This window comes from Pangasianodon hypophthalmus, chromosome 18, assembly GCF_027358585.1.
Source record: "Pangasianodon hypophthalmus isolate fPanHyp1 chromosome 18, fPanHyp1.pri, whole genome shotgun sequence".
NCBI lineage: Eukaryota > Metazoa > Chordata > Actinopteri > Siluriformes > Pangasiidae > Pangasianodon > Pangasianodon hypophthalmus.
In genome coordinates this window covers 13,739,973-13,759,190 of record NC_069727.1, presented here as the reverse complement: position 1 = coordinate 13,759,190, position 19,218 = coordinate 13,739,973, and the positions used below count along the sequence as shown (strand labels likewise).

The following is a 19,218-nucleotide window of genomic DNA, read 5'->3' as shown; positions in this document are numbered from 1 at the left end:
GTCATTTTGTTACAGGATGCATAGTGCAGCACTAGTGCTAATGTTCATTCTGTCCGTGGTGGTATAAAATTATAGTGTCATTAATCTTTCGCAATTTTTAGGGAATCGGTCAACCCGACTCAAACACAAATGCTCTGCAGTGAAAGATGGAAGAGAAGGTCTGAGTGGTGGCGTGTGTTACCTGTCTATAGGTGTCCTGGTGATGCTCGTCGTTACGGGAGTCGTAGTACTGCTCGATGAAACCAAAGTACTCCTGCCTCTTTCTCTGCAGCGTGCTGGCTCTGCGCTCGGCATTGGCAGGCAGGTAACCCTAAGAATAGCAATACGCACAGACACACACACACACACACACACACACACACACACACACACACAAACAGCCCATTATGGACGGGCAGTTGAAACGTCTTTTCTAATCAATCCACTATCAAACCACATTAGCCCCCCTGAAATTTCTGCTGCCTGTGCACTGCACCCGTGCTCGAGCGAGGTCACCATCTTTCACTCCACCGCTGCAATTTCCAACACCCTCTGGTTTATTGGCTGTGCTGCTCAAAGACACCACCTTCGTGCTGGATACAGATCCGGGTCAATTGGGCATTTAAAGAGTCAAGTGAAAGCACCAGTAAGCCGCACTGGCCCATTACAGCTTCATTGTTGATGTAACTGACATTAAAGAACTCTAGGTGTGTGTGATCCACTTTCCAATACAATAGAATGTGCGTCTTGATATGTGATCACTGACCCAACACATGAAAGTTGTATTTGAAGCAGGCAAAAATCCAATTACAAGGATGCGTTACAATATGATATATTCATTCATCTTCATTAAATGCTTTATCCTAGTCACGGTAGTGACAGATACAAAGACAGTACGGAAACACTAGGCATTAGGCGGGAATGCACCATGGATGGCATACAATGTGATTCCGTATTGTGCAATTTTCAATTTTAATAGAAGAAAGTGTTAGCTTTAAAAAGTGGGCAGCCTGTGCCAGGACTCACACAGGCCTTCTCTCCTTCATTAAGACTGGCAGGCATATTGGCAATATCTTCATTGGGACAGGCACAACGGTCACACCTGCTTCCCAAGAACTGACAGACACACAGTCAAGGAGGCCACACTGGAACTGACCAACACAGGGTTCATGTCTCCTCCACTGGAGCTGACTGGCTATGTGTCCTTCACCTGAACTCGCAGGTACAAAAGCCATGCCTCCTTTACTGAGACTTACAGGCACAGAGACCACACCTCTTTTACTGGGACTGACCAGCACAGAGGCCACAACTCATTTACTGGGAATGACAGGCACAGAGTGCAGTCCTCTTTTACTGGGACTGACCAGGACAGAGGCCACACCTCCTTTACCGACACTAACAGGCACAGAGGCCTTTCTCCTTCACTGGGACTGATAGGCACAGCAAACATTACTGAAACAGAGACACTCATTTAGTCACATCTGTCTCCCAATTTTTGTCCACTCCGACCTGAGATATAGGAAATACTGTGGAAATATTGAGACCGCCAATTAGTCTTTGCACCAGCAATGAAAAATGTGGCTGTAGTTCAGTCATTTTGGTAAAGTAAGACATGAAAAATGAATTCTTAGTGTTCTTATGTTCAGTACGCTGATTAGCCAGTCACTATCAGTCACCAGTAAAGAGGCAGAAATCGTCGCCTTTCTTATTCCGCAGCGAGAGAGAGAGCGCAGCAGATGTCTGTGCCCGAAAAAGAAAGTCTCTTGATAAAGTAATTGATTGCATGGAAATCTAGAGCCGTGGAAATCCATTTATCACAGGAGACACTATCCCACACGGCCATTTTTTACCTCCCACCACCCGGACAAGTTCTGCACCAAGATGTATGTGTGCCAAGCGGCAGTGTTCATGCCAGGGCTATGGGTCATTAGCGTATGTACATGTAATTAAGCCTAATTGATAATGCATAATCTCGAGGATTCTGAGCTTTCAATGGGCTCACATAGTGAGGAAGAATGAGCTGCTGATCACCAGGAACATTAAAGGCTCTGAGTCAGGAGGGAGAATTTTAAGGAGAAAGCAGAGAATGGACGTGGATATTAATTGGCAGGTCTCAGAGAGAGTGTACAGGGAGGGTACTGCCAATAAGGGTCAATCATCATGCAACCCTGATTTAGCACACCACGCTCTTAAATTTAAAGTATTCAGCGAACTGTTATCAGTATTGAAAAGGTCTTTTATGTTTTGTGGTGCACAGCCTCAATGTAATAATGGCATTTTTGAATTGATTCAATAAAAGTTCTGATGCAAAGAAGAACCGGAGATAACAAGTACAGTTTTGACAAAAATCCACAAGCTTCTACACTGTTACATCTGCATGCAAGTTGTACATACTTTTCATTCATTTGCTATTTGGTTTGATTTGATTTCGCATATAATTAAACCAACCAAAAAGCTAAAAAAAAAAAAAAAAAAAAAAAAAAAACATAAGGCTGAAAACATACTTGTGAAAGTCATTCATTCATCAGGTCAGAAACACGAACATGGAAAAAGTACAATAAACCTTGCCATAGATAATTACATAAATAACTAGCTTAAAATATTTTGTATATTCAGAGTTGAATTTCTCTGTTTGTTCGTCGTCCTAATTCACAAGGACATACCGCATTTCTACACTTCTGTCCTTCGGCTCACTTTGCAGCTCGCATCTACAAAAAAAAAACTGTTGTTCACAGCCCAAAATACATGCCTTGGACTAAACACTAAACACTGTGAAAGCATCCTAAGTGTCTTCTTTATAGCCATGTCTTTTGGTGTGGCTGACTCTGATTATAAAGCATAGAGCTGGGCAATATCCTGTCATCTCATTTGTTTTATCAGTGTTATTGTGAAAATTACAATGACATCATGTGTAGTTCTCTAGATTAAAGTGTACAGTATGTGAAGATTAAAGAGTACAGTATGTGAATGATTGGTCTTGCATCTTCTGGTCAGTTAAAAAAAAGGATTAAAATGTACACACACCATATATTTGTGCTTCTTGATATCTGTGTCTTTGTAATGAAGATCCTCTTGTACATGTGCACAATATATAATTATTATATTATAGATAATTATTACTGCAGTATTGGTCGTTGTAATAGTGGTATCACAGAACCATGTAATTAGTACTCTAACAAACTATTTACTTCTTCATCCTGTGAGTGGTTTGACAGCTCATGACACCTGCATTAAGGCTGCAAAAATTATTTATTATTATGTAATTAATAGATTGACTGTCTTAGCGATGACTTATAAAGAAGAAGGTCCATAACATATCATTTGGCATTTAGTTTAGTTTTTTTTTTTAATAGCATAATGTAAAACTGTAATGAACAACTTAACTTTTAACATCTTGTTACTCTACTGACTTTCTCCTCTAGGACTAATCTAATGATTGTTCCCTGCTACAATAACAACCAATTTAAATTACAAATGAGAAATTTGCTCTGAACAAAAACAACTGTACAACTAAAAACACTACCTACCTGGTCAAAATTAACCGGCCTAGACTTTTCCAGCCTCATCGAAATTGCTGCATATATTTTACTACTACATCGCAAAAAAATTAAGCCCCTTAAAATGAAATGTAATTTAATTTTAAGGGGCTTAAATGTAAGCCTAACGAGGCTATAATGTAAGCTGTGAAGTATATTCCCCTCACCAAGCAAGAGTTTTCGGATGCTCTCGTGCAGCATTGATGTGCTGCTATTTGCACAGACTGCATTGACCATGCTTTTACATCTCTGAATGAAACTATCAGTGTTTAGGTTCTCCTTTTTTTCCCCCGCTCTTTCATTGCCCCAATCATTGAAGGTTCTGCCTGTGATATGTGATTTCTTTCATGGTGTTTCAGGTGTGCATGGAAAAAAAGACAGCATGACACACTCCTCTGTTTGCTATCGGTCTTGCTTTTAAAGGTTGCAAAATCACTTTAAAGTTCACATGAACTCAGTGGGAAATGACATTAAACCTTTTTTCAAAATTCAGTCTGACAGCAAGAAGCCTTTAAGTTGCAAGTGAAATCGATCATTCTGTTTTCATCTTCTTTAAACCTGCCTTCGCAATGCTGGGCCTGAAAACAGTTTTGCGCGCAAAGTGGTGCGACAGTAAGCTGCTGCCCTCAACAGCTTTACTACTGTATCACATTCTAGCCAGAAACAGACACCTACGAAGCTCTTACTTTATAACACATTTCTGTTGTTGGTGAAGTACATGACATGTTGAATATATTTATAAAAAAAAAAAAAAAAAAAAAAAAAAACAATATCGATAATTTTTCCGAATCAACATTATTGCTTATATCAACTAATCGCTCCAGCCCTAACTGGCATGACTCCTACACCAACACTGTATGACCTTTGTTTCAATATACTGCAAGGCGTATCATTATCCCAACTTGTAACAATATAATTGCTATGATATTTTTGATCATATCATGTAGCCCAAGTGGACTGTGTTGCCTAGATTCCTTCAATAAAATACCATTTCCCAAAAACAGCCTTAAATCCGTTTGTGCAGGAGCAAAATCGATATAATAATAACACCTTGCTAGCAGAAACACACACACACACACAAGCTGTTTGAGGTAAAGTAAGTGGAGAAAGAAAGCGAGCCAGCTTGCACTGCTCAGGCCAGGTGCAGAAGCACAGCAACAAGAGGCAGGTAATAAATGCAGCGTGTCAGTGGTGAGACAGGGAGAGGACACGCTACACGTTTCCCAGCATGCCCGGCGAGCAGCGGGAGGCCTTCATGCTCTAGTGTAATGCTCAGAGTCCCAGGCCGGGCTATGGCTCTGCGTCAGACTCCTCTCCCAGCTGCTCAGCGAGCACGGGCCATTAGTCAGAGGTGTCCAGGCCACATTAGCGAAATGGAAAACACTATTTAATCACCTGCGCGTGTTTGTCCCTTTATTTATTAAAGCGCAGCATGCGAGCTGCTCCAGGTCTACAGTAAAATGACTGTGGAACTTGTGTGTAATGTGTACCAGGTACAAGACTGTGCTAAATCACAGATGATGGAATTACTGTGCACTTTAAACCATGCATATTTAAATTACTTCATTAAAAGATACAAAACTTGTACAAACAAAGAGCACTTGTAAGTGACTGCGCTTTACATAAAGAAATTAATCAGCTGTATAACCACACTACATCTTTGGTTCATGTTAATTATGCAGCATAGATATGGGCTATGTATAACGGCATTTAATTTGTTGTATTAGGGTTTTTTTTTTTTTTTTTTTTTAATCGCCGTATTGCACAGTTCTCTCCAGTTTTTTGGTTAAGTATCTGAAAACAGGGAAGATCCATGGGATACTGTCTGCTACTCAAATTAGTGCTCATCCAAGTCTGGGGACATATACACTAAATCTTTCCCCAACCTTTTGCTGTTTAATCTGTCTTCTTTTATTTGTTTTGAAAATCTTTAAAGTATAATCACTCAGTAGGACAGATCCTCCTGGCCTCATCCACACCTGGTATTAATCTTCGTCTCAGCTGATCGGATCGCAAGCGGACAGCACAGACAGTTAGCAGTTTAGGAACTCGGTACATTTACTCTGTTACATTTACTTTACTAACAGTTTGAAAACAATTACATTACATGGCCAAAAGTATGTGGACACGTGATCATCCCTTGTATGTGCTTGTTGAACATCCCATTCCAGATTTAGTCCCCCTTTGCTGTTATAATAAGCTCCACTCTTCTGGGAAGGCTTTGCACTAGAGATTGGAGCATGGCTGTGAAGATTTGTGTTCATTCAGCCACAAGCGTATTAGTGAGGTCAGGTATTGATGTTGGCCTGGAGTGCAGTCAGTGTTCCAGTTCATCCCAAAGGTGTTCAGTGGCCACTCAGGTTCTTCCACACTAACCTTGGCAAACCACGTCTTCATGGAGCTCGCTTTGTGCACAGGGGCATTATCACGCTGGACCAGGTTTGGGCCTCTTAGTTCCAGTGAAGGGACATCGTAATGTTATAGCATACACAGACATTCTAGACAATTCTGTTCTTCCACTTTTGTGGCAAGAGTTTGGGGATGAACCACATACGAGTGTGATAGTCAGGTGTTCACATACTTTTGGCCATATAGTGTATTTGAGTATAGTATAGTGACATTTCAAAGGGAATCAGTTTTAATTTTACTCAAGCAAATTTCTAAAGGCACAAAACTGGATCACTGTCTCCAAAACATCATCATCAGGAATTATGCAGTGACCCAAAAAAAAAAATCTTAAATGAAACATTTATATTTTAAATTCTGAAGCATTCCTGATGAAGTTTTTCACACTCTTGACATTTTCTCGATCAGATTCATAAGGGAGCTTTACGCAGGAGGCTTTCCTTAAACTCAAACGCTGAGCTCCTCACTGATTCTCCTAGGCTCTAAATGAAAACTACTCATTCGGGGAAATAATTTAATTCTAAGTTAAAACTACTTATTAAAAATACAGTTTAGGAAAAAAAATTATACATGGGAATTAACCCCAATATATACATTAGTTTACATTTACATTATTAAACCTTTATTAAAATGCTTTTAAGACAATAATACACAACATGAAGAGGGTCTTAAATGAAAATTAGCCTTTTTTTCCCCTTAGCTGTTACCACATACTGATTATTAGTATGTTAATACTGCTCTGACCAAGTCATTTGTTTAATTAAAATGCTAATAAAATACAAGTAAACTGTTCATTGTCTCAAACTGTATTGTTCAAATGTACCATGAATGATTGTGTCGCATTTATCTTCCTGCTTTAGTTCCTCACCTTTGTTTATATATTGTGAGATGCAAGTCAGTATCAGTATGATTAACACTGAACATCATGCACCTTTTTCTGTACCGTGAAACAGAACTTCCCTCATATCTAACTACGAAATATACAGCTAGTGCACTTTATTAATATTATATACGAGTATTTACCTACTATTATTCTTCTAATCGCTCCTATAATACGGTTTTGCTATTTATTGAATATTCTGTGTGTGTGTGTGTGTGTGTGTGTGTGTGAGAGAGAGTGAGAGAGAGAGAGACACTAAGAGAGCTACTGGAAGCCGGAGTCAGATTTCTTGTGTGTTCAGGCATACTGAGCAAATAAAACTGATTCTGATTTTTAAACCTAAAACAATGTGTGCTTAAAAAATGAGTACAACTAGCAGCGGTCCAAATAGTACAGTAGAAACACATTGACCTGAGTAAAAGTACTGCTACCATAGTAATAATTCACTGTGCAAATGTATATGTAGTGATCTAGAAAAGTACATAAGAGCAAATAAGTAAATCCGGTGAAAAGCTACTTATAATAATAGTAGTAGTAGTAGTAATAATAATAATAATAATAATAATAATAATAATAATATAGTCGTTACTTTACAAATTATACAACAAATTCGAAAATGTTCTACATATGAGGAATGCATTTTTGAACAATTATGTTAGCTAAGAAGGGAGCTATGCTGAACCTCCATTATCACAACAGAATCTAAAGAACATTATGTTAGCTAGTTAGCTTACTTGGCCAAATGCTGTTGGATTTTCAGTAGCTTCCAATGTCCTTAGCTTGCTAGCTCATGTTAATTCATACATATTTCTAGCTACGCAGTTAGCTATCTAGCAACGATGTCCCTTACACATTCTTTTGAGTGCTACCTATAGACTGTAGCAATGCTTATATATAAATTATCACAACAATCAATCACTACCAAACATCATACGTTTAATGCAGAGCTTCCTGCTGTAAAACATGAAAAGATCTGGCTAGCTAGTCTAGTCTCGCTCAGCTAATGGCGTTACCTGGACATGTTTCCACAGGTCGGATGTTGAGCTGTGAAATGCTGATATTGCCACGGGTTTTGGATTGTAAAATTTGCAGAACATTACCACATTGTTTAGCAATTAAAACTGAAGATACCTGATAAATTGGGCCAGAGATGCTCATCTGTCTTCCCTGTCTCAGACACTGCTGCGGCTGACTGAGCATTTGGCAACTGGTGGCAGACCTTCATCAGGAAGTCGCTTTAATTTGATTGGCTCGAAAAATTTAATTATTTAAAATTCAAATTGGTCCTCCGGGTTTAAATTTATTATTATTTTCGTAGTCTGTAATGGTGATCAAAAATAAATGTAGAGAAGTTGAATATTTATTTAAAAAAAAAAAAAAACCTCAAATACAAGTACTATGATTTAATTATACTTTTTATAAAAAAAAGGTACTGTTACAGTGAACCACATACTCAAGCACTGTAACGAGAGTACATGCAGTTCGTTACTTTCCACCTCTGGCTACGAGAGTACATCATGAGGATATCTGGGAAGTTGAAAGGAGAAAAGAGAGGGAGGAATGAATGAAGTTTACAGTCTGTTCTGGCCAGAGAGGTGCTTGCATAATGAAGCAGAGAGATACTCTGAGCAGGCAAGGTTAATGCAACGTTTACGGCAGGTCAACTAGAGTGAAAAGTTCCACCGGATTTTATTGGGTTCCAGCCGACTTTTACAGAACAGCTGAGACGACTTTGGAAATAAAAAAAAAAAGAGGGAACGGTGGGGTGGACACAAAAACAAAATAAAACCATGATCAAGTGCAGGCCCTTAGTGACAGGCTGCAGAAGCACTGATGATTTCCCCTGCCATCTCTACTCTCTCAGAAACTCAGGTCCTGCCATGTGCTAAATGCTGAACTACAGTAAACAGCCAATTGTTTCTTTTTTTCTCCCTCTGTCTTTTTCTTGCCCTTCCTGAAAAGGTTTAAGGAATCAATTTCGGGAGTAAATGAAATCTTTATTTTTCGAGCAAGGAACTGACAAAACAAAAATGATTTCTACTTAGGGGAGCACTTGAGCAGGTTCCTGTGGAAGACGAGCGACGGAGGATGGGGGGATGGCGGGGGATGGGGAGGGGGATGGCGGGATGGGGAGCTGAGGTGGGAGAGGGTTGTGGTTTGTGTGCAGTCAGCAGGACAGGGAATCGATTGTACATTAAAGGAACCGTTCAAACAGTGACACCACCTTCTGCCGCCTTCACAGAGCCTCCGTATACCCAACCACCCCACCCCACCCCACCACCCCATACACACACACTCCTCAACCATCAGTCTGGTTACAGGATGATTTCCAGCTGTTTGAGACCACTCCTGTCCTCACACACCAACACAAAGCTCAGACAGCAGCTCGGACAAATGAAGTCGCGTCGCGAACCACACTGGGTTCAGTAGCACAGATCGATGTGATTTGATTGAGTGGGAGTACAGCCTTGGGTTCTAGTCAAAATGACAGATGAGCTCGCCATAGGCAAATGAAGGTCAGACAGGTGAATTGGATGTTTGTGCATGAGTGTGTGTGTGTTTCCAGAGACCACACACTGACACAAGAGCAGGGCCAGAATATCAAATCTCTGCTTCATTATAGTTGCAGACTGGCAGCACATCAATCAGTGTGCCACCGCGGCGTGGTACACGGCACAGCTCGGCCCGCCTGCCACGGGAGAAGCCTCCTGGCATGAGACTGAACTGACACGCAGCCCTCATCATGTCAGCTCTATCCTGCGGGACTCTTTAAACCAATTACAGCACAGGTACTGTACACTAAACAGCTTTACCTTTGCTTTCACACCACATGTGCAATCCAAGATTTTTTTACAACACTTGAGGCATATAATTACTCTTTTATTCAGTTTCCTTGAGAGGCATTCACTAAGAAGACTACTTGATTCCTGACCTCTTCCTCATTGATGGAACCACTAACTAAAGACTGTATGCTTCAGACAGAACATCGTGTTACTTCACCTTGATCACATTCATGCTGTTCTTTTTCCTCTTTTTCATTTCAAGCTTTGAATAACAAATCATCATGAATACACCAGAGTTCAGAGAGAGTAAATGAATGGAGGACAGCCTGAGTTTCCGAATGAGTGAGCTGGATAATCTGTTCAATGAGGCCACACTAGCAATGAAGATGAACAACAAGGCAGCACTGCAACAACAGCAGGGCACTCCTTCCAACATTTATAGAAGGAGTCTCCAGTACCAGAGCTTCGTGATGCTCATAGCCATTCATCAACTCTCAGGGAGTTTTTCCTTGCCACCAGTGCCTCTGGCTTGCTCCTTAGGGATAAAGTTAAATCTTTACTTTAAATTTTATATCCGGATAATATTAACATTTCTGTAAAGCTGGTTTGTGACACTGTCCATTGTTAAAAGCACTACAGAATTTAAAATTGAATCAAATTAGATAGAAAAAGCCATAATTTTAAGTTTTCCACAACAGGAAAGTTTAAGGATGGAAGACTTTGCGTTTTGCAGTTTCTTGGTAACAAGCTGCATCTTTTTTCTTTTTTTCTAAGATATTAACTTCAAGAAAAAGTGAGAGAATGACTGTTTATAGCTGCTGTAATGTAAGTGATGATATGAACTAAACAAGGTGATATTCTTTAATAAATCAAAATGGTTAGCATTGGCAATCTGCTGTGGTGTAAGAGGATTAAAGCACGTCAGGACACGCTGTTACTGGAAAACTTCACACTACTCTGTCCTTGCTTATTTTCCAATAATAGCACATCCTGAAATATTTTACTCCTTATATATTAAATCAGAGTGGTAGACTGCAGGAATCTAAATATGGACTTACATGTGTGCTACAATAAGTTCAAATTCAACCCATATTTTGGGGAAAAAAGGAGCACATGCAAGCAAAATGTGTACTGTGGAACCCTGCCTACTTCATAATATTGTGATATCAAGCAAGTTATCATTTCTTCAACATCTTTTATCTGCATTTTATCCCATAGTGTGTATAGTTGCGCATTAGAGGTTCTCTCTTGCATCTCTCTAGACTAATCCGTCTAAGTTTCACCACCACAGACACTTGCACAAACACAGCAGCAGAAAGATCATGGACTAGCACAAATCCACCATGGCTACATCCTTTAAAGGTCAGAGACGCAGCCAGACAGCCGGAGAGCTTCAGAAAAAAAAAATAATTCTCCCTTTTCACTCTCAGCCATAATTTAAATTGTTAAAACTTGACTTGTTATTGTTACATGCAAAAGAGAAACATATTTCAGCTCAGGAAGACCTGTGGATTTTAGAAATAATAGAAAATCTAATTTTTACTAGTTTTCCCAGGCCACCACACACTTGATTTGGAAACACTACTGGGTAATATAATCACAGCAAATGTTGGTCAGGAGAAAAAAATAAATGATCTAAATGGCTCCCGATTCTCCATCGTCAGCTTTGATTACGAGGCTATGTTCCTTCAAATGTATAGCCTAAATCTCTTAATTAAAAAAAAAAAGCCCAGGCGATGTTTTTCCAGGTTTCAGATTCCTGTTCTTGGCTCATAGGAGTGGAACCCGATGTGGTCTTCTGTCTTTGTAGCCCATCCGCCTCGACATGTTGTGCATGAGATGCTTTTCTGCTTACCGTGGCTGTAAAGAGTGGATATTTGTCTGGCTGTAGGCTTTCTGTCAGCACGAACCAGTCTGATCATTCTCCTCTGACCTCTCTCATCAACAATGCAGTTCCGTCCACAGAACTGTCACTCGCTACATGTTTTTTTTTTTCCCTCCACATCATTCTGTGTAAACTCGACAGACTATAGTGTGTGAAATTCCCAGGAGATCAGAAGAATCCAATCTAGCCAATCTGGCACCAAAGACCATGCCACAATCATAGTCACAAAGATCACATTTTCCCCACATTATGATGTTTGATGTAAATATGAACTGAAGCTCTTGATTTGTATTTGCTTGATTTTATGCATTGCACTGCTGCCACATGATTGGCTAATTAGATCTCTGCTGCCACATGATTGGCTAATTAGATCTCTGCATATGAGCAGGGTTAGAGGTGATCCTATTAAAGTAGACGGTGAGTGCGGCAAATTTTATACAGTCTGTCCATATCACTACGTGAAGTGTTTTCCCAGGCCGCCGGATGTATGTTAATGTTTCCAGCTCCCCCATTTTTTAAACCTGTAAGCATTTCTTTTACATTTCCGACGTATCCTTTCCACTCTATTTCTGCACAAATGACAAATTTGCATGAAACGCCTCCGTATAGATGTGTTCCTTTTTGTAAGCACATCAGCCAAATTAACTGCTATCAAACAGCCTGAAACAACACATGAGGAAACGTTAAATGCTGCTAATTAACTTTATGTCTTGTAAAGCTAAACACATGATTGAGCCAGTGCACCTGTGCAGCTACACCACCGCAATGACGAGGCATTTAACGTGTTTATAACAATTTCCGTGTACGTGTGTGAAAACAAAATGAATGCCTAAGCTGAATGTAAACACTGGCCTGCTAAGCGTTTGATGATGAAGACGTGTATTAGTAAATGTCAGGGTGCGTGAGGTGAGGCAGACAGCAGCGTTTCAGTTACAGTTAATGAACTGGTTTACTCACTGAGAGAAGCTTCCATGTGATAGGACGCACTTGCCGTGGAATTCCTGACCAGCTCAACTTCCGAAGCTCTTCTACAAGTGGAGGAAAAAAGAAGACATAAACACATGGATCATATCAATGTTCACAATTTGCGCCATGCTCCATAGCACCTTTTCAGAACTAAATCCAAAAGTGAGAAATGCTTCTGCATAATATTCTACTCATTTTCTTTGACCTGTTAATGTGTTACAGCTCCTCCAAAGACTTTCTCCCTTATTTAGAATACCATCAAATCTACAACTGATCACTGTTTCTTATTTAGGGAAAGTGGTGCTCAGTGGCTAAAGAGTGGATTTATACTTGTCACATGACTTGGGTGCACGTGCAGAAGCACTCGTATCTTATGTACATCTAGAGGCTTAAAAGCGAAACTGCAGAACACCCCTATCTGTCTTATTTCCGAGCCAAACTGTCAAATGTTTAGTGATTTCATTCACAAGCTCTGTTCCTGCCGTCAGTGTGATTGTTGTCATGAGCTGCGTCTCAAATCAAAAATTCTGACCTTACAGTAAAAAATATTTTCTGAACCAGAAAATCCAGAAGACTAGAACTCAGAACAGACCTTTCAGTAGGTTAAGACTAAATTAAAGAGAGAGGTTTTTAAAATTCAAACTTTACCTGTAATAGGAAAACTGGTTAGTCTCAACACTCAATAATAGTCTAGAACAGTACATAAGTATACGATTTGAGACACAACATTATCCAGTTTGGAGATAGTGTGAGATGGTGCTATGTCACCCCTACTATTTACTTTGGCATCGCGCCATGAAGATGCAGCGTGTTCATTTCTGAGGATGAATAATTGCGCATTAAGGCTTTGGGCTCCTACAGAAGGTCATGAGTTCATATCCCAGCACCACCGAGCCTCCAAAGTGGTGGCAAATGAGAGCTTCTAACAGATTAAACACTTACTTATAAAACCATCAAAACCCCTTAAGGAATTTTTTCCAAATAACAGAGTAACACGCTGGATGCTCCTCCTAATTTCGTTGTCGTGCTGCGACTGCTATGCGTGCTACATGCTTAAAAGAGGTTCCTGGTTGGTTAATGGTTCTAGCTTTTTTACAAGAACTTGTAATCTTTAATGAAAGGGAAAACCCTTTTATTCAAGGTCCTATGTATAACCTTTAACTGCTCTACAGTTTGAATGCCACCACCCTAGAGGGCCAAACCAAAAAAAAGGAAATCATATTGTGACGTAGATAAATGCCAATGATGCCACTGGTCACCTGAGTCTGAAAATGTTATCAAGTAGTCAGCATTTGTTCTGTGTGGGTTTATGAGCTAAACCGCTAAATGAAAAAGAATATAGAGACACAGGATGCTACTGTCACTGTTCAATGAGTGCCATTTAGATTTTGTTTCCCTCTCCCTGACGAGTGATAGCACAAACGAAGTGATAGTGAAACAATAGCACAAACTTTAACTAGCCTTCTGAAATGCCCCATAGGATTGGCTCAAAGAATTTACTGATTTCTGTTTACCACATCATAACTAATGTGCATAAAGTTGAGTGTTGCTTGTGTCCATCACCTGCATCAAAGCTCATCGTCTCAGACTTCCGTAAGAAAATAATCAATCACCTGTCACTTCCTTACAGCTAGCATGAACACAGTGTGTGCACAAAGAATTGTTTTAGACAGAGCATCTGATTTTCAGGCAATGAATCCCTTACTGCACACACTTTCTAAACATATTTATATTCCCACAAAGAGCTCAGAACAGAAACGATTGGGAATCTGAGCGTAAAGACTTCCTGAAAGGCTCATTACAAACTGACACTGTGTTTAAACGCACGCTAAAATCAAACCCAATTTTACATTTAATCTTCAATCAAACAAAGCTTTCGACTAAATTCTTCACATAAATGAGCTAATCAACAAAACCTGCACACGTTCCAACTGCGTATCACACAGCAGGAAGCTACACACTACAATACAGACTAGATAACGCTAACAAGATGATAGTTTTTTAAAAAATCCTCCGTTTATGGGGGCACACACAATTGATTTTTCAAACCCAAATGGAAATTGAAGTTGAGAGAATGTGAGGCTCTATTTCATTTTTTTTCATTCATTTCTAGTTTCAATTTACATGGTGAGCCTCGCCAAGCTCCAAACAATTAACGGTCTGTTCTGTTCATTACGCACAAACCGCAAACCTCGATCTCACCACTCGTCTTTGTGTGCTGCATTGTTTCATTCGTGCTCAAGAGCAGGACAAGTCATTTAGGCTTAAACGACGAAGCGAGGAATAACATCTCTCCCTGTTTACAAATATACGTATCCGACTTTATTTCCACTGCGGTAAGTTGATGAGAAATGGTACGTAAATACAGCTCCCTGATTAGCTACAGAATATACAATCTCATGGCATAGAAAGTTTCAATAACTCGCTGAATATCTAGCTACAGAATATCCACAAAGATTCCACAAAATTAGAAATTTTTCCTGAAGGCTAGCCATATATTACCCATACACAGATTCGAACAGAAATTTATAGTACAGTCTAAACACTGAAATGAATTGTTATAGCATCCAAAAAATGACGCACAACCTGTCTATGCAGACATTTTACACTCTACACTCCTACTCAAAAGTTTGGACACCCCTCCCCATAGAAGGGTTTCTCCATTTTTCCTATTTTCTACTATTCTGGAATAATAATGAAGGTATTAACACTATGGGATAACATATGGAATTATTCAGCGACCAAGAAAAGTGTTAACCAAATTGAATTTAATTTTAAATTCTCAACAGTATTCCTGATGAAGCTTTGCGCACGCTTGGCTTTTTTTTTTTTCAACTAGCTTCATGAGAAAGCTTCAGACAGGAGGCTTTTCTTAAACTTCCCAAACAGGCCAAGCGCTTGTTTGCTCCGTCTCCTACATTTCAAATGAAAACTACTTGTTTGGGGAAATAATAAAATTTTAAGTCATAACTACAAATTACAAATAATTAGAAATAAATGTATACAGCATTAACTTCACTATTTATAGTAGTCCACACTCCAGACCATGCTGTTATATAACGCAGCAATCCGCTGGCGAGTTGTGCCGCATCACACCCCTCTGGCGTGCATTATTTTATATAACAGCATGGGCTGGAGCGTGTTATTCCTTACTTATCCACCATAACCCTTTAGGGGTGCGCGGTATGACAAAAAAAAAACCATATCACAATTCTCAAAGATATTTCTACAATTTCTGCATTTCAAAAAATTGTTCCATACTCTATTTTTATGTCTTCAAAAAGAATTTTTTTGTACTATTATATAATTTTTTAAAAAATCAAATAAAAAATTTAAAAAAATATATAAAAAAAATAATTATTAAAAATAAAATTAGTAATTCAATTATTCATAAAAAATAAATTTAAAATATTTAACAGTGAAAGGATAAAAAAATACAAATCTAAAAACTGTCAACAATAATTTTACAATATTAAAGATTAAGTATTAAATTAAATATTAAATTTTTTTTTTTTTTAAATAAGGTATCAAAAATTTTGACATCAAATCAGCTGCTTCCACACAGTTTGTAATTCTGTTACATTACAGTTTCTAAAAACGTTTTTTAAAAGATTCAAAAGATATCACTATATCTCAGAAAAATATACTGTAACATAATTTATCAGAATATCAGTAATATGTAGTCATATCGCCTAGGACTAATTTAAAAGAATGAAAAATATTCAATCCAATGTGTGTAAAAATTTGACCAGTAAAACACAACACTGAGTAGCTCAGGTTTGCTCACAGTCTCTCAAAGCCCTGTCGCTAAGGCTGGTCGCTAATGTAATCCTCATCTACTACATCTACAAATGGTCTCAAAAATGACAAACCACTCAGACAATCTGTCCTAACATAAGGCATAAAAGACAGCAGGGCATGCTGTTATGAGAAAATAATCAACAACAGGGTGGTGTAGTGCGGTCCAACTAGCACAGTTATTACTAGTTGATTATTTTCCCATATCAGCACATCCTCAAGTGTTTTATTCCTCTTATACAACAGGAATTTTAAAACAGTTACAGTTTTTAAAAAATTAAACAACACCACATCAAACTTTCATACATTATTCATTTATAGTTCTGTTTAATGTTGTGGAACATTCACAAACAAGTTAGATCCTGTTTTCACTTACGTTATAAGAGTTAAACAGTCGTTCCCTCACCTGCTTCTCTTCTTCTCTCTCTTGAAGTTAATAAGACACGAAACGCAGCGTCACGTTACAGAGAAAACAGACACTGACTGGTATGAAGCACTGACACTGGAGACTCCTTCCAAAAATGCTAAAGAAACATCCTCACAGTAACGATTCTCCATACAAGTCCCTGTGTATGTCGCTATTACAGAAACCTTCTGTTAATAAGAGCATGTTAATATAGACTCTGAAGCTGACATTCTAGAAAATTATTCAACACCTTCTGACCAATCAGATTCGAGCATTCAACAACGCCATGGTACAAGCAGTCAGTAACACTTCCAGAAAAATTAATCTGAAGCTTAGTCTACAACCATAACGGGTCAAAAATGCACACGATGTAGTACAAGTGAAAAATGTAGAGACATCTAATGAACCTTGTTACTTTATAATTAAAAAACAAGCAGTCATCCAAGTTATGACTAGTGCATATCTGAGACAACAAAAAAACTGTGTTTAAGACAAACTTGTTTCGCGTTTACTGATATGGAAACACACTGATCCATGAATGGCGCTGTGTACCGGTCCAAATTCACTGAAGCGTTACACCGTTACTTGAACATGGAGAATGATGGTTCTGTCAAACGCTCTAAAAGCATAATTCATTTCAGTCATTACGAGCTATTCAAGTGTCGTTGAGTTACAGGTCTAATCTCTTCCCACAACCTCTACACTCGCTCAATGAATGGAAACTGAACTGCCTTTAAAAACAGCCATTGTCTATGAATCGTCATTCATCAAAAGTAGTGGTTTATTAAAACGGATCTTTTCTTTAAGCCTACACGACTGCGTGTTTCACTAAGACATGACGAAGACCGTTTCAGCGGAGGGTATTAACATCAGCCTGCCTTCACTGACTCTCAGCATGAAAACAAAAGAAATACAGTAGGATGACTCAGAGGACATCACTCATGCCAAGCTCAGACACAACACACATTAACATTACGCTCAGTTCAATCAATGCATCATTAATGAATTTCCTGCATGTTACAAACTCAATGTCTTGTCCTTTAATAATTAAAAAATTACAAGTGCTGGAAAACTGCTGTGGTACAAGAGGAATAAAACACTATGGGATGCAGTCACTGGAAAATACTCAACGTTTAGGTGAAGTTCATTATTTTCCCTATGACAGCGGACCCTGTTGTGTGTTAGAACTGCCGCTCACTGGATGCTTTTTTGTTTTTTGCACCATTCTGTGTAAACTCTAGAGGCTGTTGTGTGTAAAAATCCCAAGAGATCAGCTGTTTCTGAAATACTCAAACCAACCGATCTGGCACTAACACTCAGGCCGAGTCATTAAGATCACATTTTCCCCCATTCTGCTATTGGTCATGAATATTAACTGCACTGCACTGTGGCGATATAATTTACTGACTGGATAACTGCATAAATGAGCAGGTGTACAGGTGTTCCTATTAAAGTGGCCGAGGAGTGTGTATATGAATAACAGTGAAAAAAATTATGTTTGACTCAACAATGTCCCACTAACAAGATAGTGGACAGTACCGCAGGGCAGTCTAGCCAAAGCTGAAGGAGCATGGCAACATCAGCGTGATTTCATCAGGCAGGTAAACAGCGAGAGGACGAGCTGTGATGGAGGAAAGGAAGTGACACGGTGAAGGCTGCCTTTAATGAGTAGCAGAACTTTATAGGGAAAGCACTCAATTCATTAAACACAAAGCCACTCAAGGGTGCGTCTCCTCGCCTCGCACCTTTGAGCCCTCATTGGCGCTGTCAGACACAGAAATTAGCCAATGAATCTTCTGCCCTGGCGCTTAATTAAACTATCTGTTATATTTCCTCTACGCGACATTAATCTCGCAGTGGGCGAGGGAAAGGGGGGGGGGTGGGGGTCGCAAACTCACACGTTCAGTCTCCCTCTCGCTGTGTCTGTGTCTCCTCCAGGAGACGGCGACCTCGAATGTGGCCTTGCCTGCCTGGCTGGGATGGACGCGACCGAAAAGCATCTGGGTCTGGAGCAAGCACATCTGTCTGGTACCCCCAAACACTGCACACTGCTGGGAAGCAGCAGCAGGATGAACCATGTGCCAGCTACAACCCTTCAACATGCCACGTGTTCTTTTTTTTCCTCTCAACAGCAGTGCGACAGGTGCTTTTTCCTACCCGGCAAGTACCCAAGTGCACATTTGTGACTGATGAACTCTGATGTAAATGTAAAATTATGTCTAAGGCAAATAACAGGCTGTGATTATGCAATAATAATAATAACAGAACATTTCTTTTCCGAGCAAAGACACTTAAAGCGACATCACAATTTAATCAACTTTAATATTTCATTTTGAATTATTTGCCCACAATAATGATTTCTTGCCACTCATATTTAGCTCAAATTGACATTTCTTTCATCTCCTGGGATTTAAAAAGTCATAATCTTTAATCTTTATGACTTCACACTCATTTTTTTTTTTTATAAACATACCCCAATATCCAGTTAGGCTGAATCCTGAAATGACTTCCTATTAATGAAATTACTATATATGCTTACTACATAGGGTATTACATCCTGCCCCTGCAGAACCTCATAG

The 19,218-nt window shown here is 39.2% G+C and overlaps 1 protein-coding gene across 4 annotated transcripts in view; it reads right to left on the bottom strand.

Moving 5' to 3' along the window:
- Positions 1–19,218, bottom strand: part of tbc1d22a (TBC1 domain family, member 22a) — a 168,527-nt gene that overhangs the window by 120,318 nt on the left and 28,991 nt on the right. For all 4 annotated transcript variants that reach the window (XM_026923074.3, XM_026923078.3, XM_026923077.3 and 1 more), the window contains exons 5-6: positions 12,427–12,497; positions 182–310 (exon numbers count right to left, since the gene is read on the bottom strand). In XM_026923074.3, coding sequence (XP_026778875.1) covers positions 182–310; positions 12,427–12,497 — 200 coding nt within the window. The remainder of the gene's footprint in view (positions 1–181; positions 311–12,426; positions 12,498–19,218) is intronic.